Below are 26,897 nucleotides of genomic sequence, written 5' to 3' on the forward strand. Positions count from 1 at the left end.
CCATAGATGTTCATCAACCACTGGTGCTAACAGCTGGGCTTCAGAATGGTTAGTCCCGTCTAGATATCCCGTTGAACTAGGATAGGCAGGACAATTTACACAGAAGGTACTAATAAATCATCCTAATGAATCGAGGTACAAGTATCCATGTAAATGTATATAGGAAAATGTATCTACGTAAAGGTACTCATGTAATGTATTCATGTAAGGTACTCATGTAATGTATTCATGTAAGGTTCTCATGTAATGTATTCATGTAAGGTACTCATGTAATGTATTCATGTAAGGTACTCATGTAATGTATTCATGTAAGGTTCTCATGTAAGGTACTCATGTAATGTATTCATGTAAGGTTCTCATGTAATGTATTCATGTAAGGTTCTCATGTAATGTATTCATGTAAGGTTCTCATGTAATGTATAGTGTAGACTCATGAATGAACTGACTCTAATGTAATTCCTTGTAATAGGAATAATGTTATGTATCTCTTAACTATCCCTATAATAGTTAACTGGAAGGTAATTGATTGTTCAAGCAAGTTTATACACTCTTGCTACACAAGAGTGTGGGAAATTGAATGAAGGATGAAAACTATAACATCAATACATATAAAAGAACATAAGTGTATAGATATAGTTTTGCTCAAGAAGGTAAAAATGGTTTTGTAAGACATCTAAGAGTTTTGAACAATAATTAACAATGACTTGATGTCATTTTAATAAACATTTCAAACGTAATACTTTTGCTATCAAGGTATTTTTAAGATATAAAACCATTTCATGCATCACATATTGTAGTATGTGAAATCTGCTGAATGAAAAAACAGTTATAAATACATATGATTGATTTAATAACATGTTGTTTTCTACCTGTATTCCCCCCCCCCCCCCCCCCATTTAAAGTATTTAAAATATTGATTAAGGGGTATGAACTCACCTGTTGTGAGTGGTTCTAACGGGTATGCGTGTAGGGATGAGAAGTTCCACGAATGAAGTCCCGTGACACAATAAGTCCTAAATGACATATAAGGATACATATTGACATGAATATAGTGTTTAAAACATCTATACGAAAGGAAACACCTTCCGCGACTAGGAAACACCTTGACCAAGTGTTGGAATCACATGTGATTCAACATAGGAAGGTATAAAGGCACTCACATGAGTTTACTACCATGAGTTCACGGCCCAAGGGAGTTTACGGTCGTAAACGCATGGCTACTCATGTGGGAAGGCAAGCTTCAAGGCTAGGGAATGATTTAGGGACATTAGCTCTAACCTAGGATGAAGAAAAACCCACTTTCCTTGGAGTTTTAAGGAGTTCACGGCCCTAATGAGTTTACTGTCGTAAACTCATGGCCATTTATGTTTATGAGGGTCCTAAAGGTTATAAGGAAGCATCCTAATTTCAAGACTAAGCCTTAGGAAGTGTTTGTGGCATCAAAACACCCCTAACTTGAGTTTACGACCCATGGACCATTTGTTCATGTGTTTGCGGCCGTAAACACTCATGGGTGTTGGTATTTTCATTGTTTTGGGTCCTAGACACATCAAGGTAAAGTGTTATGTTTGTCTCTTGGCTTAATGAAGGCATTTAGGGCATTTTGGCAACCTAAAATGGAGTTCACGGCCCAAGAACATCCTTGGCCGTGAACTCACATTCAACCCTTGATTCTTAGTGTTTTTGATGTCTAAACAAGCCATGGGTAGTCTCTAGGTTCATTTCCAAGGTTTGGAGGGACATTGGGCACACTTTGGCCCTTATAAAAGAGTTTACTCTCCAATTGTTCTTGGGCGGTAAACTCTCAAATCTTGGGGTTTTGATCCGATTTTGATGTTATTAGGCACAATCTAAGCTATATAATACAACTAGATAGAAGTAATCACGATTTGGGATGAAAACCCGAAGATCCGTGAGAGAGAATTTGGCTTTTCTCTAGTTAGAAATGTAACTAATGAATGAATATGGTTCAGATTTCTATATATAGTCTTGGGATTTTTGGCAGAAAATATTTTATTCCCGGAATGAACTCTAATATCATAGAGTTTTGGAATAACAATGTTGCACAAAACCCTAGTGCATCCACTCTCCTAATATCTCCTTAAGTGCAAATCCTGAAATACTCAAACTTATACCCAAAGTCTGGAATTTCACTGTAACTGTTCTAACTTCTATTGACTTGATATGGTTTGTTCAAAATGGAAATTTCGGGTTGTCAAATAAGGTGTCTAAGTTCGTAACTATATTTGGTACGAACTTGACCCGACCCGGCATGGTCCATTTAGGTTGCACTTCACCTAGCAATTTGTATGGATATATTTTTGAGAATAAGATGTTTATGATATATTAATATATTATAAGTTATAATATATTAATATGAAATCATATTATTTAATTAGTGTTGATCAAGAATTAATTTTGGAATTAATTTAGTGATCCAAAGAGGCTATTTAAATATGGACTCTTACATATATATGGATTGGGCTAAGATTTACTTAGGATGGGCTAAGAGTATATGAAAGTCCATGGATAGTCCATGGAGCTTTAAACCCATGGATCCTAGGTAAATGAAGAGTCATGGGTATTAGGGTTTAACCCTAATCCTCCATAGTCTATAAAATGGTCCTTGGTTCTAGAATTGGCACTAATGTGTGTGAGAAATGAGGGTGGGCCGATTCTAGCAAGCATTGGATTCTCTCAAGTATTTCAAAGTTGTTTTGGGTGATTAGTGACACCACTTGAGGCATCCACACTATTGGTGTTAGGTTCTAAAACTCCAAGCAATCAACCACAAAAGAAAGGTATGTTATTCTACTTAAATTTTTATATTACAAGTACCCCATAACATGCTAGTTAGGTTGTAAAACTTGGAAATCAAATTTGCATGTATTTTAGAGAAATCAAAGATCCAAGGTTTCTAGGGTTGCATGTATACCATAGGAGTGTTAGTATGCTCGAAACCCAACACCTGGACATTAAAAAACATTATTGGTGGCCAAATATGAAGGCAGAGATCGCATCTTACGTGGGCAAGTGTCTCACTTGCGGCAAGGTGAAAGTGGAGTATCAAAAGCCCTCGGAATTATTACAACATCCAGTAATACCCGAGTGGAAATGGGAAGGGATTACTATAGACTTTATAACCAAATTACCTAAGACGGTAGACGGATTGGATGCTATCTGGGTGATTGTCGATAGGTTAACTAAATATGCTCATTTCCTGCCAATAAAAGAATCCTACAAAATGGAAAGATTAACAAGAATTTATATCAAACAGATTGTGAGACTTCACGGAGTGCTAGTATCTATTATCTCGGATCGTGATAGTAGATTTACTTCACGGTTTTGGTAGTCACTCCAGAAGGCTATGGGGACACAACTAGACATGACATTGCCTACCACCCTCAAACCGATGGCCAAAGCGAGCGAACCATCCAAAAACTCGAAGACATGCTCCGAGCCTGTGTGATCAATTTCGGCAAGTCATGGGATACCCACTTGCCCTTGATTGAATTCTAGTATAACAACAGCTATCACACGAGTATAAGGGTTGCTCCTTTTGAGGCCTTATATGGTCGCAAATGCAGATCGCCTCTCTGCTGGACTAAGGTGGGTGACACCCAACTGGAAAAAGGACAATCACCAGGCAGCATTCTTACATGACTAGAAATCATTTGAAAAACTACAGAGAAGATAATCCAAATCAAAGCCCAACTCCAAGCATCGCGTGACTGACAAAACAGCTACGCTGACAAACGACGAAAACCTCTGGAATTCCAAGTCGTATATTGAGTACTACTAAAGGTATCTCCCTGGAAAGGAATGATCCGTTTTGGGAGACGAGGAAAACTATCTGCGATACATTGGGTCGTTCGAGATTCTTGCCCGAAGTGGTCTGGTGGCTTATAAGCTGTAGTTACCTGTGGAGCTCAGCAAGGTACACCATGTGTTCCATGTTTCGAACTTGAAAAAGTGCTTCTCAGATGAAACCCTTGTCATTCCTCTATAAGAGATCAAATTAAACAAGAATCTCCTATTCATCGAAGAACCGGTCGAGATAATGGATAGGGAAGTACAGCGTACGAAACAAAGTCTCATTCCGATTGTGAAGGCTCGATGGAACGCTAAGCATGGACCGGAATTCACCTGGGAACGCAAAGACCAGATGAAGCAAAAGTACCCTCACCTATTCTCTCGTTCATGATCCTACCTTTCAAAAGAATTTCGGGACGAAATTCCCTCTAACGGCGGGATGATGTCACAACTAGCATTTTTAGCTAGGAAATTATGTCCTCGTGTAAACATCAACTATTGTAAGACTTGTAATTTAAGTTGATATCATGCTCTATGCTCAATCAAAATTATTCATTTGAATCCAAACTCCTGAGTGAAGTTCAAAACCTAATACAATACATTTCACATACTTAAGAATGGGTCTGAAATCCTACATATCATAGTTCCAATTTATTATAGACTAGGATCCTCTTATTGGGCCTAATGTGCCAGTAAACCTTCTATTTGTTGATTCTGGACCAATGAAACCCATTTGGTCTCTAGTTGGGCCCACATTCGTCAAACCATAACAATTGGGCCATGTCGGGCCTAAAATAACTCGCTTATTTATCATGGGCCATTAACCATTCTATTGAACCTCGATGGGCTGTGAACACATTTCCTCATCTCAATTAGGCCGTGAACCAATTGGGTCGTGAACCCCATCCTTCCTCATTCATGGCCCACTTAAAAAAACAATTTAGCAAAGGATAATTAATAGTACCACCTCATGTTTACAAGGTGGATTTCCATGCCATTATCCAACAAACCTCCATACTAATCTCATGTTTCAATGCAACCATCACATCTCATCCTCTCCCCTCTCTTTCTCTCTTCTTATTCACGGCCTAGGGCCATTCTCCCTCATCAAGATCATTCAAGCTCCATTTCACTTCTAAACCTTCAAGAAATTCCCCCATTTCTTCCATAAACCTGTGAGTGGGTGTGTGTGCTCAAGAAAGTCCCTTCAATTCACATACTAGGTAAGATACTTCATTTTTAACTTGGAAAAATCCATCTTATGTTTCGATCTTCATCAAAACATCACAAATCTTGTGTGTATACTCCTAGAGTCATCATATTTCGAGGATCCTCTCAAAAAGACTTCTAGGGCCGAGATCCTTCTCAATCTTCATTAAAGACCAAAAACAACAACCCAAAGTGAGTTCATAACCCCTCTATTTTTGGTTATTACTATGTTTTGGGGGAGAATACAAGTTTTTTTTTGTGTATATGTATGTGTTTATGCATGTACGTGTGTGTTTTCATGTTATATATTGTGTTTATGTTTTGAAAACATGCTAGATCTCTTCTAATCTTGAAATACCTACTATACTTAGTGATGTTTGTAAACTAAATCATCTTATGTAACTTACTATGAGGTGGGAAAGATTAAACATGCTAAAAATGTTTGAAAACTACCCAAAAATCGTGTAAAGAGGGCCATTTTTGACAAAGTAAACAAAAAGTGAGGTTCTTATGTAACTCACGGTTTTGAGAGGACCAAAAGAGTCATTTTTAAATCAAAATGGATCTTTATGATATTCATGGTCTTAAAGGGGCCAAAAGTGCAAATTTGTACAAATGGGCTTCTATATGGGCCTTCACGGTTTTAATGGGCCAAATATGTCAATTTTCACAAAAGGTGGGTCTTAATTATGCAACTCATGGTTATTAGGGGTCAAAAATGATTATTTTTGCTAAACATGGTTAGTTGCAATATTTAAGACCCTACAAGGACTAAAAATGTAAACATTTTCATAAATGGGCCATATTTGGGCTTCTCACGGCTTTAGACCAAAATACGTTCGTTTGGACTTTTATGGGCTTAAATGTCATTTTCAACAAAGTTGTGCCAAAAATGTAAATTTTTTATAAGAGGGATTAAAAATGTGAATTTATTAAAATTTGGGCCAAAAAGATGGAATTATCTATAATTGGCCGAAAATGCACGTTTTTATAAAGATCAAGCCAAAAATGATATTTTTGACAAAAGTGAGTTAAAAATGTTATTTTTACAAAAAGTGGGCCTTTTATGTCATTTTGGTAAACAATTAAACTAAAACAAGCAATAAAATAACAAACGGGCTAATTTGCCATTCTCATGTTATTGGGCCTTAGTGATCCATTTATATGCTTGATAGGTCCTTATTACTCTTTACATGTTTATTGGGTCTTGTTGACCCATTTACATGCTCGATGGACCTTGGATACTCCTTGCGTGCTTATTGGGCCTATAAATATCATACCTGTGAAATGGGCTTTAGTTGTTCTTTTACATATATTTTGGGCCCAGGTTATATAATCTCATTCCTTATGAGCCTAGAAATGATTTACGTGCTTAGTGGGATTTAGTCGTTCACTTACATGTTCATTGGGCCTGGAATGTGCTTTATATGTTTCTCTTCGTGTAAATTCGATTAAGGATCTAGTGAGACGTGTCGGTTGACACCTACTGAGTGTACGATCGTAGCATGTAGTTATGACCAGTGTCTCTTGGAGGGAGAGCGGGGGTTTGTGTATAGATCTATATGGGGATGACACCCCACACCTAAGTTATTCACTACAGTTAGACTAAACCAGTCTAGGGTAACGAAAACCTTACCTTATTCTGTCGACATCCATAAATGCCAAGACAGGAGAAATTGTCATTATCTAGTATGGTTATAACGACTCACTTAGAGGAATTAACGTTATAATTTACGGGAGACCATTCTCTTTTCTCATTGGATTACTCGGTAACATACTCGCGCCGGTACTAAACCTCGGGGGTTGATATACCGACATTCTCTTTTACAGACAACATCGGGTTCCTTGGGCATTCTCTTTACATTCTCTTCATTATCTTTTTGCATTCTAGTAAACAATAACACACATGCATTAATACAAGATTGGATACAAACATACTAAATTGTTTTCAGCTATTATAGGATTTTCTGGTGGTTCTAAAGTTATACAAATCATTTTCTCAAACATGCTTATGAACTCACCAACATTTTTTGTTGACCTTTTTCAATTAACTTGTATTCTTAGGAAACCATTGAGCAGGTTGGGCGGAACGACCTAATGGATATTTTGTTTCATCATACTTTAACTATTTTGGCGTGTAATATTCAAAACACAATACTCGATGTAACCAATTTTGTTGTTATATTACATGTGTGATGATGATGTTATGTTTCAATTATATATTATGTGATGATACTACAAGGACGAAGTCACACCAAGCCCCCAGATGTTTCTGCCGTCTGGTTCGGGGGTGTGACAGTTTTTATCGTATCACAAAATACTCCTGTAGGATTTTAAGTTTAGAGATTCTTTGTATGGTTTGTTGGTAAGTTTAGACTTTTTGGTCACTACGACCACTCCTCGGCATACATGAGTCACATCCTGGATAAATATAGTTAATCAGGCTATATTTATCCAATATCCGATGACATACCCCGAGACCTACTCGTAGTGTTCAACTTATCTTAATACTTTTTCTTTTGTTACTGTTATGACACCAAACTAGTAAGTATGATTGTACTTATACTTTTATTAAAATATCATAATATTTTACAGTATACTTGTACGAAAATGTTACATTATAGAGTTTTTATCCCATTGTATTTATAGTTTGTATATCTTATGTGGTTCGATATACTTGGTTCACTATAAACAATGCTCTGCTACCAATCTGTCACACTCCCAAATCAGGATGGCGGAAACATCCGGGGATGGATGACTTTCATGTATTGTATCATAACAACTGAGTCATAGTAAAGAAAGCAAACATAACCATCATATATATAATTGAAAATGTCACATCATTATAAGTGCTACATGTTTCAAAAGTCAATTACAATATGAAGACAAAAGATTTGTTTGACGCCTTAGCGTCCCATCCTCAAAAGTTGTTGCTTACCTGTTTTACCGATTCCTTGAGAATACAAGTTGTGAAAAAGTATCAACAATTAAGTTAGTGTTTTCATAAGAGTTTGTATGCAAAATAGAAAGCCTTTCCATGAAAAGATATCGTGTTGTTTCCAAAAAAATCCGATATTTTCTAATAAATGAGATATAAGTCGTTCACTTGTAAAATGATAGTGTTTATTCCAGAAAATAAAATATTTTTCGTAGAAATGAGTTGTAGTCTTAGAGGTTCCAAGACCGAAATGTACTAGTGTTTTTCAGACCTAAAGTAGTAATATGTAGTTTTATCCATGTATAAAACCGTTAGAAGAAATGTGTTTTCGCATAAAATGTACGTATAGTCGATTCCCCATGTGAGTTTTCATAACGGTGCAAGCAATGAACTGCCTGCCTCGACGCTCTTCAGGCGTCGGGATATTTATGACATTTGTCACCCATAACATGCCGGTCCAACTGTAGCTAGTATTCAGGGTGTGGGATCATCAGTCTCGTATAAATCTAAACATAAGTATCATGCTCTCGTATCGGAGATTTTGGTTGTAATGGTTATAATACATGACTTTCGTGTATACCTCAGTTAGGTACGATGAAGACAATGTCTCACAAATTTATTCAAAGAGTGTATGTATTTTTGAAATGAAAACGTTTGTATATGAAATTATCCCCTTTTTTTAGGAAAATATCGAAAATATCATAAAACAATTATATATGCACTTTATATAATTTTTACCCTTTGCTCAACGGGTTACAAAGGGGGTAGAGTTTCGTAAACTATATTTATAAAGTTTTAATGAAATGAACGTTTTGTACTCATAAGAATAATGTAATGTATTTTGTAATCGTTTTTCATATCTTTACGTTTTTATCAAAACGTTGTATGTAAAAATATACTAGGTTGATAGTAAAGTCGTTTCGCGTATTTAACACCTTTCGTAAGAATAGTAAAATAACGTATTTAAATGTTTGCGTTTTAACGTAAATTTTATTGCGTGTTACTTGTATTACACCCATAAAACATATAAAAAGTCTAGAAAAATGTAGGAGTATGAACTCACCTTATATGAATTTGCGGTTTGATATCGTGGTGACGGTGTGATCTTTAAGTTATAACTCTTGAAGGTGGTCGTATCCTAATCGTTTTGAACACATAATAATTTGTGTGAATAGATGAAACTATTATTAAAGAATGCAGAACACTACTGTAATTCCTAAGGAGCAATGTTGAGGAAGATGGCTTCCTTGGAAATGTCTTGTTGATATTTTTGGGAGGTTTGAAGAATTTAGAGAATTTAAATATGAAAGAGTGAATTATCAAACTGTTAAAGTGTTTTGAGAATGGTTCCTAAAGTGTTGTTTATATGTGGGATAAGAAGAGATAATAAGTGTAAAAGAAGTGACACTTACGTTGCTAAGTGTAATATATCACATTAGGAACTTAATCCTACAATTCAAGTCGTAAAATATCTAGATATTTAGGGAGTTTAAGCCAAAACAAGGGTGATTTCAGTCCTAGAATTACCGAAATCATCTTAGACTCCACTCACAAAGTAGATTTCGGTCCTAGCATTATCTAAGAAAGGGATTTCGATCCATGTATGAAGAGATTTCGGCCTTAATGGGCCATAAACTAGTGATTTCGGTCATATGGTGAGTCCATGAAGGGGAGATTTCGGTCTAGGAAAGCAATTTGGATCTAAAAGTGTGTGATTTCGGTCCTATGTAACGAAAATCACAAGGATGGTAGGGTCCTAGGCCGAAAACCCAAAGGTATGGCACATGAACATGCTTTTATGTTAAATCATTTAATTTTTGTTTGACTTGTTTGTCTCTTTGTTGCTTTGTTGACTTGTATGGACTTTCTAAATTTTATCTCAACATGGATTTCAAGGTATATGCATATAATAACTTATATAAACATGCCTTCTTGGCTTTCAAAGTTCTATTACATTAATGTTATGATGTGAACTCACTTGTACACGGTTAAAGTTTAGACCTTGTTTGCTCTAGGAATTTTCCAGTTGTCACACTAACACCATCTCTGGATAAAGCAGCAGCTGATATGACTCTTTATCGTCAGATGATAGTGTCATTGATGTATCTAACTTCTAGACGTCCAAATATCATGTTTTCTATTTGCTATTGTGCTAGGTTTCAAGCTAACCCTTGCAAACCTCACATGAAGCTGTTAAGAACATCTTCAGGTATCTCAAGCGAACATCCTCATTGAGAATATGGTACCCTCTGGTTCAAGTTTATTTGTGCAAGCGTTTTTAGATGCTGATCTTGGAGGTTGTGGTCTAGATAGAAAAAGTACAATGGGAGGATGCCAATTTCTTCATGGAAAACTCGTGAGTTGGAAATCTAAAAAGCAAACTTGCGTCTCCCTATCGATTGTTGAAGCAAAGTACATAGTTGTTGCACCTTGCACTTCACAAGTTATTTGGATTCAAAGTCAACTTCGTGATTATGGTATCAACATGAAACAAATCCCCTTATATTGCGATTCTGAAAGCACCATTCGCATTTGTTACAACCCAGTGCAAAATTCAAAGACGAAACACATCGCACTGAGGTATCACTTTATCAAAGATCATGTGGAAGATGGAAATGTCGAGATACACTTTGTAAGATCCGCTGATCAACTAGCTAACATCTTCATGAAAGCCTTACCTGAAAAATCATTTAATTGCATTCTTCAAGACTTAGGAATGATAGAGGTTGAATCCGTTCGGAAACCACCTTCGCAATTATAAGTTTTTGTTTGTCCTACGAATTGGTGCGAATGCTCACAGTGACTCACGGTCATCTTTTGTTCTGCGAATTGGTGCAAACGCTCGCAGTGACTCACAGTCATCCTTTTGGCCTGCAAATCGGTGTGAACGCTCGCAATAACTCGCAATCAACTATTCACACTGAGAATTGGTGCGAATGTTCACAGTGTCTCGTAGTACACTCTTCATTCGTCGTTTGGAACTATTCGTATCCTTTGTACATTTTCTTTATTTCTTTTATGTCTTTCTATTTTTATTTATTTTTTTCAGAAATATCAAAAATCCAAAAATATTTTTTTTGTTTTTATTTCTTTTTCAGAAAAACTAAAATAAAAAAAAAATTCTTTATTTTCATCATTTATTTCTATCATAAAATTATAAAATACCAAAAACATTAGCTAATTGAGCAGGTTTTAAGGCAAACATCCTAGTGATCTCAATTACGAATGATTGGACAGGTATCAGTTCCGAAACTTTGTACTAGTTAAGTATCCCTAGAAGCATGTCGTCACATGTCGTCCAAAGCCTCAAAAATTTTCTAAGTTGAAGCCTTAATGATTCGATAACACCAATCGTTTCTTCCCAATAAGGCTATTTATTCACATAAGTCAAGAGCTACCTGACTCTTCTCACATTGAGATTAAGAGTTAATTGCTTCGTCACTTTCGCATAGCATAGGTACATTCTTTCTTTCAAACCACCTCATACCATTTCTCCATCAACTTTCGCATTCACAAATGTAACCCTTGAGACTCTCAGAAGTTACCACTGAGGTTTACTATTATAACCAATTCTGTGATTATGATCTTAAATTCGTTATCACCACGAATTGAGTGAAGCCTAAAATACAACTCATATATATGAATTGACGGTGAACAATATACATGTTCTAGATATTTCACCTTGGAATTAACGAATGTCCACTTTCATGGTCAGTACCAGGAAATCTCTTTTTCTTTTTGTGTGATCTTAATGAGACGTTCTAGACCTAAGACGTTTCTTCCCAATAGATCCAGCTTTTATTTTACTTGAGATTTCTATACTTATCCTAGTCATTGAAAATAATTCCAAAGCATACTTGTTTTTGGCTACACCGTTCAAACAAGTACTTTAGTGAACGTTCGGACTTATATCAAGTTTCGTAGTTTGGTTGAAGATTAAACCACCCTTAAAGCCTAATCAAAAGATGTCTTTCACAGTTTTCTTAACAAACTTGTGATCATAACTCAATGGGAATCCACACAGACACTTAGGGTCTCTTTTGACTCCAAAGAAAGAGATCGTTGTCCGTGATCCACTGCTTTGTGTCTTTAGACATCACTAATATCCCAAAAAATTTTGCTTTATTTCTTTATCTTTGGCACACTCTCGCATGAAGATCCTTGTGATTTTCCAAAGTCTGGTTCGTGGCACTTATATTTACTCTTAGTTTCGCGGACTTGTTAATGACTAATCAATTGTGAAAGTTCATTACTGAATCTACTACAAAAGTTCATTACTGAATCAACTGTGAAAGTTCCTAACTGATTCAACTGCAAAAGCGCATATCTGACGCGACATCTTAACGGATAAATTGGGCGTGAGAATTTGAAATGGCACTGATTTGAAACGATGCTAATTTCACGCCGCCTGACACACGTCATAGCCGTTAGTCATGCCTTTTTAGGTGCCTTTCTAGTAACCGATGCAACAAATCGACGATTTTATCTCACCTACTACTCCGTATAAAAGGATTTTGACGCTTCATTAATCAATACCACTTTCAAAAAGCAAACAAATCCTCTGGCGATTATTCTCTCTCTACTGTTCATCTTCAAGCATCAATGGCAGCATCTTCAAAGACTCCTTCTGTTGCAAAAACCATGGCCCAGTCTTCAATCCTCAACATCAAAGCCAATCAGAACATGGTTCTCGATCTCGAACCCACGAAATACGACGAGTCTCTACAACCCATCATCGAATGCTTAAAGTACTCTCCACTTGTTGTTGTGCTCACTAAGTCAGAAAGTGTTCCTCTGGCATATCTTTCAAAGGCCCTACTCCACTGCTAGTTATCAAAAGGGGAAGAACTGGTCACATTCGAAATGCACAACCACAAAACCTACATAACGAAATCGAGTTTCTATACCCTCCTAAGGCTTCCTCTGGGTCCTGACCTAATTAACCCTAAAAGCATCTCCAAGTCAGCGATTTTGGAGATGTTCTACCATATGAGCTACAAGGAAATGTTAACTGCAGTTTCTAATTTCAAGAAGCCCAAATTGCCGCCGATGTGGAATGGCTTATTCACGCTGCTCTTCAAGAGTTTTTCTGAATGGGTTACTGGCTCAAACTGTGCGAGAAAATTCTTCATGACGATGATGTACGGAATCTACTCTGACATCAACTAGTACTATGGGTCAATTCTCTGGGCTTAGTTCGTCCAAAGCACGCTCTCAACCACTCGAGACAGTGAAAGCTCCTGTGCTTGCTTCTAGTCTATCGTTGTTCAATGGGCGATCAACAAGTTCAATGTTCCCTATCTGGAAGGTTCATCATTGGATTCTATCCAAATCTTCCACACAACAAACATCATTCTCGCTGAAAACTCCAAATTCAACTTTATCGGTTCGATTCCTGAAGCAATGCTTCGTGACATACCGGCTGTGAGTGATGTCATGCGAGCCTATTACACTCAACCCCTATCAGGCTTTCGCCCATTGACAGACGAAATGTGAAAGGTACTGAATGAGGCGGATAAACCCAAGAAGGGAGGGAAGAAGAAGGGCATGAAGGTTGGTCCATCTGAGCCAGCTCCATCTCCAAAGAAGGGTGGGAAACGAAAGACTGAAGCTGAACCATCTGCACCACCTAAAGCACCAAAAAGGGAGAGAGTCAAGAAGATGGCTCGTCGAACACGAACTCCGACACCAAGCGATCAATAGGATTCACAATCTCAAATGGTTTTGGATATTCCCATTCAAACGGAGGTTCGCAATGAAAAAGATGTTTCTTCTAAACCGAAGATTTCGCAAACGGCAACTACGAATCCTGAGGTATCGACTACAATCCACACTTCTGTTCCCATTAATGAAGAAATTTTCCATGATTTCTCTGTCCCTTCTCCCATTACTATTTCCCCATGCGCACCGGTTTCATTAGGAGTTTCACAAGTCCAACCCCCATTCTTCACTGATTCCACTGCCACTACCACTACCTCCACTGTTGATCCTCTGATAACTGTTAACACATCTGATGTGGGGGCAGGTGCTTCGGGATTCACAGTTGGTCATACCATTCCACCTGTCTCTTATTTCCGCCAGGATTATCCATATATGATCTATGGTGATGATGACAACGAAGACTTCGCAGGATTCACCTACAGTCTATTTAACATCCTGACTGAAAGTGATGACGAAGCTCCCGTCACAAGAGGACAACTCAAGGTGATTAATGAAAAACCAGATTCATTGCTTGAAGCTTCTAAAGCATCATCCAGTGATGACTATTCGAAGTAACGATGAAGTCCTTCCTCGAGACCCTTACGAAATAGCACTCTGCCAACCTTGAAAAGACGAACCAGGCGGTAGATGCTTCTGCTTCAGTGTGCAACACTATGACCGAAAGCCGATAAACTAATTTATGATGCTCGTGTGTTCATGGACAAATTTCAAACCTCTTTCGATTCCAACACAGCAAAGGCCAATGAAGTCATCTCTGGCCTTGGCTCCACCCTTAAAACAGAGAAAGCGAAACTCGAAGCGATTCGCACTGGTATTCAAAATGACAATGTCGATCTCAACTCCCCTATCTCTTCGAAGATCACACAGCTTTAGGATGACTTACCCATTGAGAGCAAGATCATGGATGCTCTTTCTATAAAAACTGAAAAGGTGAAAAGTCTTAACGGTCAAATTAGAGAATGCTAAGAAATGAGTCAATGATCTTCTGTCTGCAAAAGCTATAATGAAAAGTTGTATAGCAGATGTGAATGCACTACTTTCGGACATCATTGAGACTCGTGACTCGATGATCACGATAACAGTAAAGAAGCATCTCTCAAAAAAGCTCAGACCAGTGTTCACAATGCTCAATTGCTTGGAAGGTGTTTCAGAATCAAGCTCAATTCCGAAACAAGAGGGAGAAGAAGTGAAACAATCCAAGAATGAAAACCCCAAACCTTCAGTCAAACCCACTGTTAAGCTAAAAAGAGAAACTGAACCGAAAGACAAAGAGAAGTTGCTCAATGAAGAACCGATACTTGATAACAGCGAAGATGAAGAGCCTGACGAACACAAGTTGAAAAGAAGAAATATCGTGAGGCCCAAATGGATGAGCATCAAAGAATCATTCGTGGAGCTGAAGCGAAAGAAAAATCCAAAAGCGAAGCTCAGGCCACACTGGAAAGCCAAAAACACTTGTTTCCAGTATGGATTCTTAAGCGAATACCGAGTGAAGCTGTTGATATGCCTAGTCAGTATTGGTTGGAACCAGTTATGCCATTCGATCTTCAAAATACACAAGATTCATAGCTGGACCTTCCGATCACTCCAAAAGCCTTCAGGTTTCGCAGCTTTGTGAATGTTGTGAATGTCCCAACAACAGACAGCGGTGCAGACCACTTACTTTTCTCGTTCTATCTTAAGCATATGAAGCCACAATACGAGACGTGGAGTGCGAGTAAGATTACATCCGTGAAGGTCACTAGTCAACATGAAACCGATAGCTTCCCAAATGTGAAGTTTAAGGTTGCGAGAGGTTCGTCTAGTCTTGTCTACGAATTCACCCTCGCTCATCTGCCATGTGTTAACCCTTATGAATGGATCGTGCTTTACAACTTGTTGTTGAAAGATGGACATAAATATGAGCCTATTGTTGCTCACCTCAAGCAAATGATAATTTCATACATTCATGAGGTTGGGCATATGGATGTTGATATTGTTGCAGTGCTGCAAAGGAAGCCAAGAGTACTCCCCAAAGAAGTTCATGATGGTTTTGATAAAATGAAACTTAGGAAGATACAAAATGACGGATGGTGTGTAGCTTTTCAATTAAAGGAGCGAACTGATGCAGACTTTCACAAAGTTTGTTTCTTTCTCGACGACAAACACATATTCTCCACTTCATGTCTGGAGTATATATTAGACTTCGTCAAAGAGCACAAGGGTAACAACAAAGGTGACAAGAAGTGCTTTTCGGATATGATTCTATGGTATATCCAAGTTCGCAAGGTTCGGTTGGGCGTAATTCCGAAAGTGTTTGAAGTGCAAAAGCGAACTCAGCAGTGAAGGACTCTTGCCTCAATCGAAGAAAAGGGGGAGATTGTTGAGTATTTTAGTGTTGCGTCTTTTGGGCCTTTTGTTTATGTTTTGTGTATCCGGGTTGGGCCTGTCCACCTGTGTTTAATGATTAGGGTTTTACTATTTAAGGTGCATGCATGCATCGTGCAAATCTTAATCGTGTCATTGTAAACCCTACACACCTCTACAGTAGCAGTTCTTTATCGAGCTCTTTTGAGGTTGTGATTTATAATCATTCGAGACATTCTTGAATCATATTCTGTCTTTGATTGCTTATACTTGTTTGAATCTAATCAATCTTTAGAGTTTTTATCCCATCATCTTCATTAACATCAATTGGACATGTTGCGATAGGGGGCATACCGTAAAAAAGGTTATCGGGAAACTTAGCTTTAACTTCATCACCCAACTCATCTCCATCAGAATTGCTTTCTAAATCGTTTATATTTAAAGTTACATCAACAACATCAACATAATCCCCGTAAGCATGTACATTTTCATCTTTCTGAATCATAACTTTTTTCTTTTTACTTTTATCTACTACACCCCTACTCATAAATTTAACTTCTTGTTCGGGAACATCAACACAACGACTACCCACATCATTAACATATGTACCAACATCATCATCACCAACGTACTTATAATTCTCAGGATCCACATAGTGAATAGGTGAATACCTCACATTAACATTTTCAACAACACTATGAAATTGAGCTACACTAAGAGTCATGAAAGTACATATTGGATTGTTGCTCCCTTTATCGCTGCATAAGTTAGCAACCGACTCATTTCCACTCTCGACACCCTCCGTAACCGCATCACCTTCATCAGCCACCACAAGTACTTTCACAGCCCTTCCTCCACTAGATTTGATTACATTTAATCAACATTCTAACATCCATGTCTTCAACTATGTCTATATAATGATTCAATTCAGGATGATGAAAGCGAAGACTAATTTTATATTTCTCTAACAAACCGGTTTTCCTTCTCACCAAAGATGTAAACTCACCATAACTAGTATACTCGGAAAATTTTAAAGCAAATTTAAAAATACCTCTCTGTGGAAATACGTATTCAAGATTTGTTTCAATAACTTTCCATCTCCCACCAGTTATAACGCAAACCAAATATTCATCATTTTCGTAGATAGATTTTAAACAAATTTTCCAAAGAAATAACAACTAAACTGATAATTTTTTGCAAAAGTTTATATATAATAAGGTTATTTCGTAGTCAAACCCTATCAATTTCATAGTAAAAAAAATCATAAAATCGCAGTTGAAAAGTAGAGTAAATCGCAGAGGTAGAAGGAGGAAGGAGGTATTTATAACGCAAAAAAAAAGGTCATCTGCTAACGTACAAGTGGCTAAAGCACAATTGTGCTTTAGCCACTTGTACGTTTGCAGATGATTTGCCAAAATCGTTGATGAGTTTAATTCATCTGCGATTTTAGTGGCTAAAAATGTAATTTTGTTTTTTTTTTTTTGTTATTTTCTACAAAGTAATTAAAATTTTAGCTAAATTTATAATTTTCTCTTGTTTTTATTTTTAGGGAAATCTGCGAAAATGTCCCAATATTTTAGGCCAGTTTACGATTTAGTCCCAAATTAAATTTTGTTTACAAAAAATGACAGATTACCGGCTAAAACTTCGGATTAACCCTTCGTGGCCGGTTTCACAGATTTAGCCGGTATCTTGTCTTTTTTCGTTAATTAATCAAAATTTTAGGGCTTTTTTATTAATTAATCAAAATTTTAGGGCTTTTTCATTATTTATTACCAATAAACCAAAATATTTGGACTTTTCTGAAGATTACCTTTAAACTAATATATATTATATAATCTAATTTAATATGTACTATTCATATCTTATTTCTTATGCTCTTCTAGGCTCACCGTATGTTTTTATTGGTGTCGTCAAACCCAACAAAAAAAATCTCACTCACAAGCCTCGTTAACTCCATCAATTTTCCAAAATTATCCATTCACAACTTTATGATCATCTTTCAATCTCCAAAATAAAGAACAGAGAAAATCCTTGTTGAGTATGTGGATGTCCCTATTACCTAACCATGACTTAAACCGTGGTTCCAACCCTTGGATGTTCCTATTACCTAACCATGACTTGAATCCTATTTTGAAGCCATACACTATTCGCATTGTCTATAGTGTTGTTCACAACAAAATACGAATCCCACATGGTTTAACCATTGATACCTTGGCTCAAGTCTTACATGACCCTTGTTTCTTTACAATAGGGCTTGAAAACCATAAAGAATGAACCATTAAGCTTAAAAAACTCAACATAGGTAAAAAAAATCAACTCGATATTATGTACTGAAAACCATGAATAATGTTAACTCTAATTGTAAAAAAAATGTCAACAAGCTATCCATCATAAACTATTAAAATATTAATTTGGTATACCTACGAGCTACGGTTCCAACACTCGGATGTTCCTATTACCTAACTATGACTCGAACCTTATTTCGAACCCATACACTAATGACATTGTACATAGTTTTGTTAACAACAAAATACGAATCCCACATGGTTTAACCACTGATACCTTGGCTCAAGTCTTACTTGACCCTTGTTTCCTTACAATAGGTGTAACATCCCGACTCCCAGGTATAATATTTAATTAATTTATATTTTTGTTGTCTTATCAACTTGACGAGTTGGAGGCCCTAACTCGCCGAGTAGAGTGTTAATGGTCGCGTAATTTCTAGAGTCTACTCGACGAGTTGGAGGACCCCAACTCGACGAGTAGGAACTGAGTGTGAAAACCTTAATTTTCAGGGTTTGTGTCCTATTTAAAGGACCTTAAGCCTTCATTTCCGCCTCCCTTATCATCTTAACACTCTGAGAGAAACCCTAATTGAGCTATATGCTTGTAGGAGAAAAAGAGGGGCTAATATTGCATATTGTAGTGCATTTTTTGGAAGAAGATTGAGGAGAAAAAGGCTTGGAACGAGAAGGAGCTCTTGGATCCATCAATAAGATTGTGTTCCGATCTTTATCAAAAACTTCATCATTTATTGGTTTTTGTCTTGCCAAAAAGTAATGCATTCTGGAAGCCCCAAATAGACTAAAATGTAATAATGACAATTGTTGTGATGTTACGTTGAAGTCATAATGACAATTGGTGTGATATTACAATAATTGTCATTATTACGTTTTAGTCTATTTGAGGCTTCCAAAATGCTTTACTTTTTGACAAAAAAAAAACAATAAATGATGAACCATGTGGGATTCATCTTATGTTGGGGCTTCTATAGTGTTGTAAGGAAACAAGGGTCAAGTAAGACTTGAGTCAATGTATTAGTGGTTGAACATGTGAGATTCGTCTTCTATTGTTAACAACACTATGGACAACGCCATTAGTGTATGGGTTCAAGTCATGGTTAGGTAATAGGGACATCCACGTAATCAACAATGATTTTCTCCGTTCTTTATTTTGGAGATTGAAAGATGATCATAGAGTTGTGAATGGATAATTTTGAAAAATTGATAGAGTTAATGAGGCTTGTGAATGAGATTTTTTTTTGTTGGGTTTAACGACACCGATAAAAACACACGGTGAGCCTAGAAGAGCATAAGAAATAAGATATGAATTGTACATATTAAATTAGATCATATAATATATATTAGTTTAAAGGTAATCTTCAGAAAAGTCCAAATATTTCGGTTTATTGGTAATAAATAATGAAAAAACCCTAAAATTTTGATTAATTAATGAAAAAGTCCCAAAATTTGGATAAATTAACGAAAAAAGACGAGCGAGCGGCTAAATCTGTGAAACCGGCCATGAAGGGTTAATCCGAAGTTTTAGCTGGTAATTTGTCCCTTTTTGTAAACAAAAATTAATTTGGGACTGAATCATAAACTGACCTAAAATATTGAAACTTTTTCGCAAATTACCCTTATTTTTATGCTAAGCCCTAAAAAAGCTATCTCATTTATTACAACCCAATAGCATCATGCTTTTCTGTTTTTTAGATTTAAAAAAAAAAAAAAAAAAAAAAAAAAAAAAAAAAAAAAACCGAACTTACCTACTAGTTCAATATATTTGTTATATATTCATTTATTGTGAAATGTTTTTATTTTGCCGAAGGCTGTAATTTTGAGGTAAATGGCAGAAAACCAGACAATCTAGGGTTATTGGTACTGAAACAAATCAGTTTCTAACTTTCAACCAAGTCCACCTCCTCAACTTTCCAAGAACCCACGTCATAGTTCATATAGCGATTCATCTATCAAACTACGTTACGCCGGAATTCATCATCAAGATTCAAGAATCTCTGATCTTCACTGGAGTTCGTCATCAAAAATCTCAATCTCATCGTCTAAATCAAACGTTAATCCTATCCTAACATTAACATGGGATCATTAGGAACCCATTTCACATCATTCCTCTTTCTCTTCCCTCTCGGCGTCCGGCGCCTCGTATCCTCTTCCTCGATCTACCTCAACAACCCATCGCTCTATCGATCCAAAACATGGTACTTCTCAAACCCTACTTGGAGAAACGTTGACTTTTTTGTCTTCCTTGTTGCCCTCCCCATTGCTTCTTTCTCCCATCTTTTCCTGTTTCTTGCATTTTCAGGCCACCCGACTTACAAGTTCTCCTTCTTGCAGCAATCTGTAGTCGTTTTCCTTTTCTGGGTACTCCTCATTTTCATTGCAATCAAAGAATTTATTGATCCCATCGCAATGCCAGAGCATTTCATATTCGTTTTCGCTGGGGTTGCCTTTCTGATCGAGTATCTAATGAACGGCAAAGGCATTGTTGGTCTTGGTGAACTTGAGTATAGTTTCTTAGGTGGATTGACACTAGTCTGTTCTGCAGCTTGTTTCTTTCTTTCGCTTAAGCCATCTGCATATTTTGCAGACTTTTTGTTGTCTTCTGGGCTTGTTTTGAAGGGTACTTGGGTTTTGCAAGTTGGATTATCGTTGTACACAGATGCTTTTGCGTTTAAGGGGTGTGGTAAAGTGGTGATTGCTCCATCTCAGGGTCAGGGGAATACTGATGTCAAATGTGATCTTGAAGAGGATAAATTGAGGGGTATGGCGTTGATGAATTTGTTGTTTGTTGTGCATTCAATTATGGTGTTGATAATGTGCTTTGTTCTATTGGGATTATTGAGTCGTAACAAGGTGAGGCCAGGTGATCCTCCCATCATGGCTCAACTTGATTCTGATAGGATGCTTATGCACCCTCTTCCTGCCCTTGAGATGGAATGAATGCCATTTTTAGAAGAATCTTTAGGCCCTTCACAGGATATTGATTTCACCTTCCTTTACAGATACATGGATACACAATTGTTAGTCACCGATTCTTGCTTTTTCAATCTTTTTCCCTGTAACAAATGTTATTTTGATGATCGATTAATATTGTAAAGGTTTAACAAAGTTCATCTAAATAGTATGCTACTTAGCTTCTTAACTTGATTTCCGTTCTGTTTTCAACTTAGATTCCCTTCACAATTCACATATATAGAGTATGCCAGATTAAGCATATCCAAGGATCAACATGATGCATGGTTGGTCAATACCTTCCCCTTTAATCAAATCTCTTTCATTTATAAAAAAGCACATGCAAGGATTGTTTTGTTTTTTTTCGGGAAATGGGATCATAGTTAACAAACTTGATGCCTAATTGCTCGAGGAAAACACTAGATCTAACTAATCATGGCCCTTATCTCAAGTTTGCACAACTAGAGATGCATGGATTTGAAATTGGATAAATGCAAGAAATACAACATACTTCCGTTGACTTGTGTATTGCATTCTAGTTTCATGTCTTTGCATTACAACATGCTACTTTTTCTTATAAATACATTAAACTTTGAAAAATCTACTCAATTATATCAGGAAGTTTGTTTTGCATTTGGATGAAATTGCTATAAATAGGTAGATTTTCAAAAGTCTGATGCTGTAATAGTAAAAAAAATAATAAGAGTAGGATGTTGCTACTGTAATAAACAAGTCAATCAAAGTACATTGATATTTCTTGCATTTTCTGGCAAGAATTTCCAATGATGCGTTGAGTTTCATTGTTAATTGTAAAGAGTGAAGAAAGTTGAAAGATTTGGGATACCAAAACTTCGGTTACTAAGAAGTCATTATTTTATTAATGTGTGGATGTGATTGAAAAAAATGGAATTTTAAAATTTCGTTCAAAGTATTTGGATTGTCCGGGTGAAACAAAGTGGCATATGGTTCAATACCATTACTCTTGAACTCATTAATTACGTTATGGTAGTACTTAAGGTCTTCCTTGTCTGTTATGCCCATGTGTAGTTTTCCACCAAACAATTGAGCACAACCAAAAAGCTATTACCCACCTTTTATACAATATCTTTGTTTTGCTGAAGATCTTGACCAAGAATTTAGGGGTTGATCACCAGTCCTAAGATCCAAGGTATCCATGGTACCTTCTAAGGTTTAAATACCTCGTTTGGACATACAATTTCTCACGATAGTCAAAGGATATGGCGATCGACTTATGCTTTAGTAACCAACAACCTCCGTATTACTAAATATTTGCTAGAACTTAAGTAAAATTCAATGGAATGAAACGGCGTGTCATACAGCCGAAAACTTATACTCACACATTTAACATTAACATGTTAAACTTAAGCTAATGGAATATCCCAAGGATATGGAAAATCCCAAGGGAACAATCCTCAGACAAGGTTATCCTAAGATTTGCAACATTTTTATGTTGTCAATTGGTGAGAACATAATCATGTTCACTAACACAAAAACATCCGGATCTAAGATCAAAACCAACAATGTAAAACAACAGGGGCATCCCAAGATATTAAACAAAGTATCCAACATATTATCCTAAGACGTAATCTCAAGATAACAAACGAAATCACTTCGGCTCAAGATCCCATCCTAAGATTTCATCCCAAGATATTAGACATCAGGTACACAATCCTCATAACACTCTTGAGTTCTAAGATTGTTTCTTACTCATAATCTTAAACCTTCCGTTTTAAGTGTCACATTTTTTCCTTACACTCGAATGTTTTTCATATTGCAACAAAATTAGTTTCATTCATGAACATGTTTTTATCTAAATATATTTTCTCAAATATAGAATAAGGTACGATGTCAAAATTTATTGTTATATTATTCTAAGTATTTAAACACAAATCCTTTTACCCTATTTTTCTAAGTTGGGATCTTTCATTTGATGAGCCTATCTTGAATACTTGATCTTTTATTCAAAAGAACAATTGTTTAAAAAAATATTCTTATTTTCAAAGAGGAGACTTCAATTCATTACTTGAAAGATGTTTTGCTGCAATCCTAAGAAAATATTTCTAACTTCACTACAAAATTAAACCATCCATCATCATTCAAAAAAAGAAAGAGTACCATGTCTCCCTAAAGCATGCATAACCTATTACAAAAGCATGCATAACCTATTAGGGTGTTGGCCTACCCCTTCGGTCCCGTCGACCGGTACCTAGCCTAGCATATCAGGGTGCTGGCCTACCCCTTCGGTCTTGTCGACCGGTACCTCGCCTAGCATATCTGGTGCTGGCCTACCCCTTCGGTCCTTTCAACCGGTACCGGGGACTATTTCACCCCCTACTCTACCACATAGCATCCTAGTGCATAAACATATAAATCATATACTGTCTAGCTTGTCTAGTGCATAAACATATAAATCATACTGTCAATACCCCTTCGGCCCTATTGACCGGTACTACGGTCTATCCTACCTTTCCTACCATCATCACATATCATCATAGCATACTAATACATAAACATAACATTGTAACGCCCGTAGATCCGGGCTAGTCAATTTAGAGACGATAAGCATCAAAAATGACTTTTTGATAGAAGATTATTTAGATTGAATAATCTTAACTAAGTTGTAGTGGTCGTGACAAGGATTCCAGATATATAAAGAATGCCGAAATCCGAGTTATAACGAAGAAGTTATGACATGTCGAAGTTTCGCGACACAACCGGCACGACACAGCGCGACGTAAATAGTGAAATTATGATAGAGCGATATTTAGCCTTAGCGATCTAAACAAAAGTCGTAGAATACGTTAAACCGAGAGCGTGCATAAAAAGAACGTCCAATCTGACTTCGTATGAGGAAGTTATGATTTTTCTAAGTTTCAGCTTAGCAGTATGCAGCCCAAAGTTCGATTTTGAGATCGAGTGAGTTCTAGCCGAAACAATCTAAACGAGAATCGAATATCTCGTTGACAGTAGTGCAACGGTTAAAAGACAGTCAAAAACGGACGTCGGATGAAGGAGTTATGAATTTCTAACGGAGTTTTCCTGTCCCGACCTACTAAAAATAATATATTATTAATATATTAAAAATAAATTCAAAATTAGCCAACGGAGTCTAAACAAGAGTTGCAGAGCATAATCTCACCTATGCATAAATATAAAGAACGTCAAAAACGGAGCTCGTATGCGAAAGTTATGAATTTCTGAAGTTCGGGGCGCGAACCCCAAAGTTGTGTCAGAGTTCACGACGTGAATACAGTGTTCACGACGTGAACTCAATATTAATGACTTCTGGAACATGACAGACGCAAGTTTCAATGATGTACTTGATGACTAATGAAGTCACGATGTGAATATTTGAGATTCATGATGTGAAGTATGTGAAGTATTTGTTATTGACCGAAATACGCGCTAGATGATATGCAACGTGCGGATCAGTTATGGTTCAATATGTGTTAAGATGTGAATATATGATATTATTACTTAAAACTCTGTGTTAAGTATACACTAGTTAGCGTTGCCTAAACGGAGATAGTATTGAAAATTGATTATAAGCATTATAGGTTTGCCTAGTGATGGGTTAAGACTTAAAATGGGATGTTTAGTTCAATTAAGTTTGGACATTGGGTAGCCTCTTATTAAGAGTACGTGTGTGGTGAGATCGATGATCGGTGGAGTACGTCCTACGTATAGAAGTACATCTTATGTACGAAGTCCTTTTCAAAAGCTCTGTGTTTTAGGTACTGCTTGTGTCGGGGTACTATTATGTTCTCGGGTACGAGTCCTACACATACCAGAGTACTATAATGTGCCAGAAGTACTTTCATGTACAAAGTCTTTTTGACACTATTGTGTGTCGGTTACGGGAGCATATGGGAGTACTCTATTAGTATTTCCCTATACTTTTAATTTTGAAAGAGCTTTGGAGTCAGCGTTTCTTCTATGAAGTGATCGGACGAGCTTCATATGTCAGCGTTTCTTTTCACGAAGTAATTAAGGGAACTTCGTAGACTGCCTAATAAAGTGTATCGATAATAGACCACTACTAGGTATGTCTGGTGTTATATTGCCGGATAGGGTGAGTCTGGGGGTAAAATACCTCACGATATCCAGACCGCTGCTAGGCAAAGTTCGATGCTAGATAGGGTGAGTCCGGGGGTAAAATACCTCACGGTATTCGGACCACAATTAGGCATTGTTATCTAGATAACTACCCCTGACTTAATTGTCTTGTGGTTCTTTCTTTTCTGAACGAAGGTTCATGGTGAAACTTATTTCATTCCCCTCAATTGATGCCTTTATTGATACTCGTTTGCTGCCAGGGAATTTCCGAAGCAGCTTCATTAGTTTGTTGTTCATATCGATTCCTTAGGCTAGATCTTGTAAGGTCATTGTATAGGGTCAGTATGTGGGGATCGACGGGATGGGATAGATTGTTTTAGAAATATGATATATATATATATATATATATATATATATATATATATATATATATATATATATATATATGTGTGTGTGTGTGTGTTAATAATAGTAGAGTTTTTGTAGGATTGAGATATACAATATTATCACATTGTTTGAACTAAGTGTTCACTAGATGTTTTGAACTATGTGTTCACCAGGTATATTTGAACTAAGTGTTCACTAGGTGCTTTTGTACTAGGTGTTCATTAATTATTTTAAACTGAGTATTTACCAAATGTAATCTAAGAACCATGGCAGCACAAAACTTTGTGCCAATTCCTTAGGTTAATCCTTAGGAATGAATGTGAGAAGGATAACCGGTTCTTAGGGTAAATCTTTAAGAAATAAATGGAGATAATGGGGGTGGGTAAATTGGAATGATTGTTTGATGATTGAATATATATGTATATATGATCTAACATTGTGGGTTGAAAACCCTATATGCTCACCAGACTCCCAAGCCTGACCCACTCAGTTTCTTTGTATTACAAATTATGGCACAAGGGCATAAGTTGGCTGACATAACGAGAGATTTTGGATTATAGACCAATAGTTATAAATAATTGTTGTAAGGTCTATTTTGTTCTGTTTATGATTTTGTTCTGTATCGGAACATGACATCCTGAGATTTTGTTATATAATGAAAATACATTTCTTTAAAGAAATGCTTTGATAAATTCTTATCATATTTTGTTTTGGGAACAAATTCCGCAACCATTTTCTTTAAATGATTACTCTGATTTTTAAAAACAAAGCATAATCAAATCAGTCTTTTCTGGCCGTGAAATTAGGGATGTCACAAACATACCAAATATTTATCACAAAGACAATCATCTAACAAACGTCTCCTACTAGTGGGCTGACATTGTGGCCTTAGACCCACTTCTGCTGGCAGGTAACTCACCTCGATGTCATGTAGTAACTAAACTATCCTCGGTGTTGGGATTAACTCTCCTTAAAATCCTACACATAACAGTCTCCTTTAGTTACTCCTTCATATTCATATCCCCTTTAAGGATCAATCTTGGGTAATGGTCAAAGTCAAAGTCAAGGTCAACGCCTCGGTTAAAGTCAACATCCTGGTTGACTTAACTCGCCAAGTTGGTCCATCAACTCGTCAAGTCCCATAATTTAGA

General features: G+C 36.7%; 1 protein-coding gene across 2 annotated transcripts; it reads left to right on the plus strand.

Moving 5' to 3' along the window:
- Window positions 1-20,166: 20,166 nt before the first annotated feature.
- On the plus strand, window positions 20,167-21,472 carry LOC111908097 (uncharacterized). 2 transcript variants are annotated; one of them, XM_042895844.2, is made up of 2 exons: window positions 20,167-20,528; window positions 20,633-21,472. In XM_042895844.2, exon 2 carries the CDS (start codon window positions 20,740-20,742, stop codon window positions 21,268-21,270), a length of 531 nt encoding a protein of 176 aa, XP_042751778.1. In that variant the 5' UTR covers window positions 20,167-20,528; window positions 20,633-20,739; the 3' UTR covers window positions 21,271-21,472. The 2 variants fall into 2 exon arrangements, with proteins under 2 accessions (XP_042751778.1, XP_023759714.1); XM_023903946.3 differs by having other exon boundaries at window positions 20,665-21,472.
- Window positions 21,473-26,897: the final 5,425 nt, after the last annotated feature.

This window comes from Lactuca sativa, chromosome 6, assembly GCF_002870075.4.
Source record: "Lactuca sativa cultivar Salinas chromosome 6, Lsat_Salinas_v11, whole genome shotgun sequence".
Classification (NCBI taxonomy): domain Eukaryota; kingdom Viridiplantae; phylum Streptophyta; class Magnoliopsida; order Asterales; family Asteraceae; genus Lactuca; species Lactuca sativa.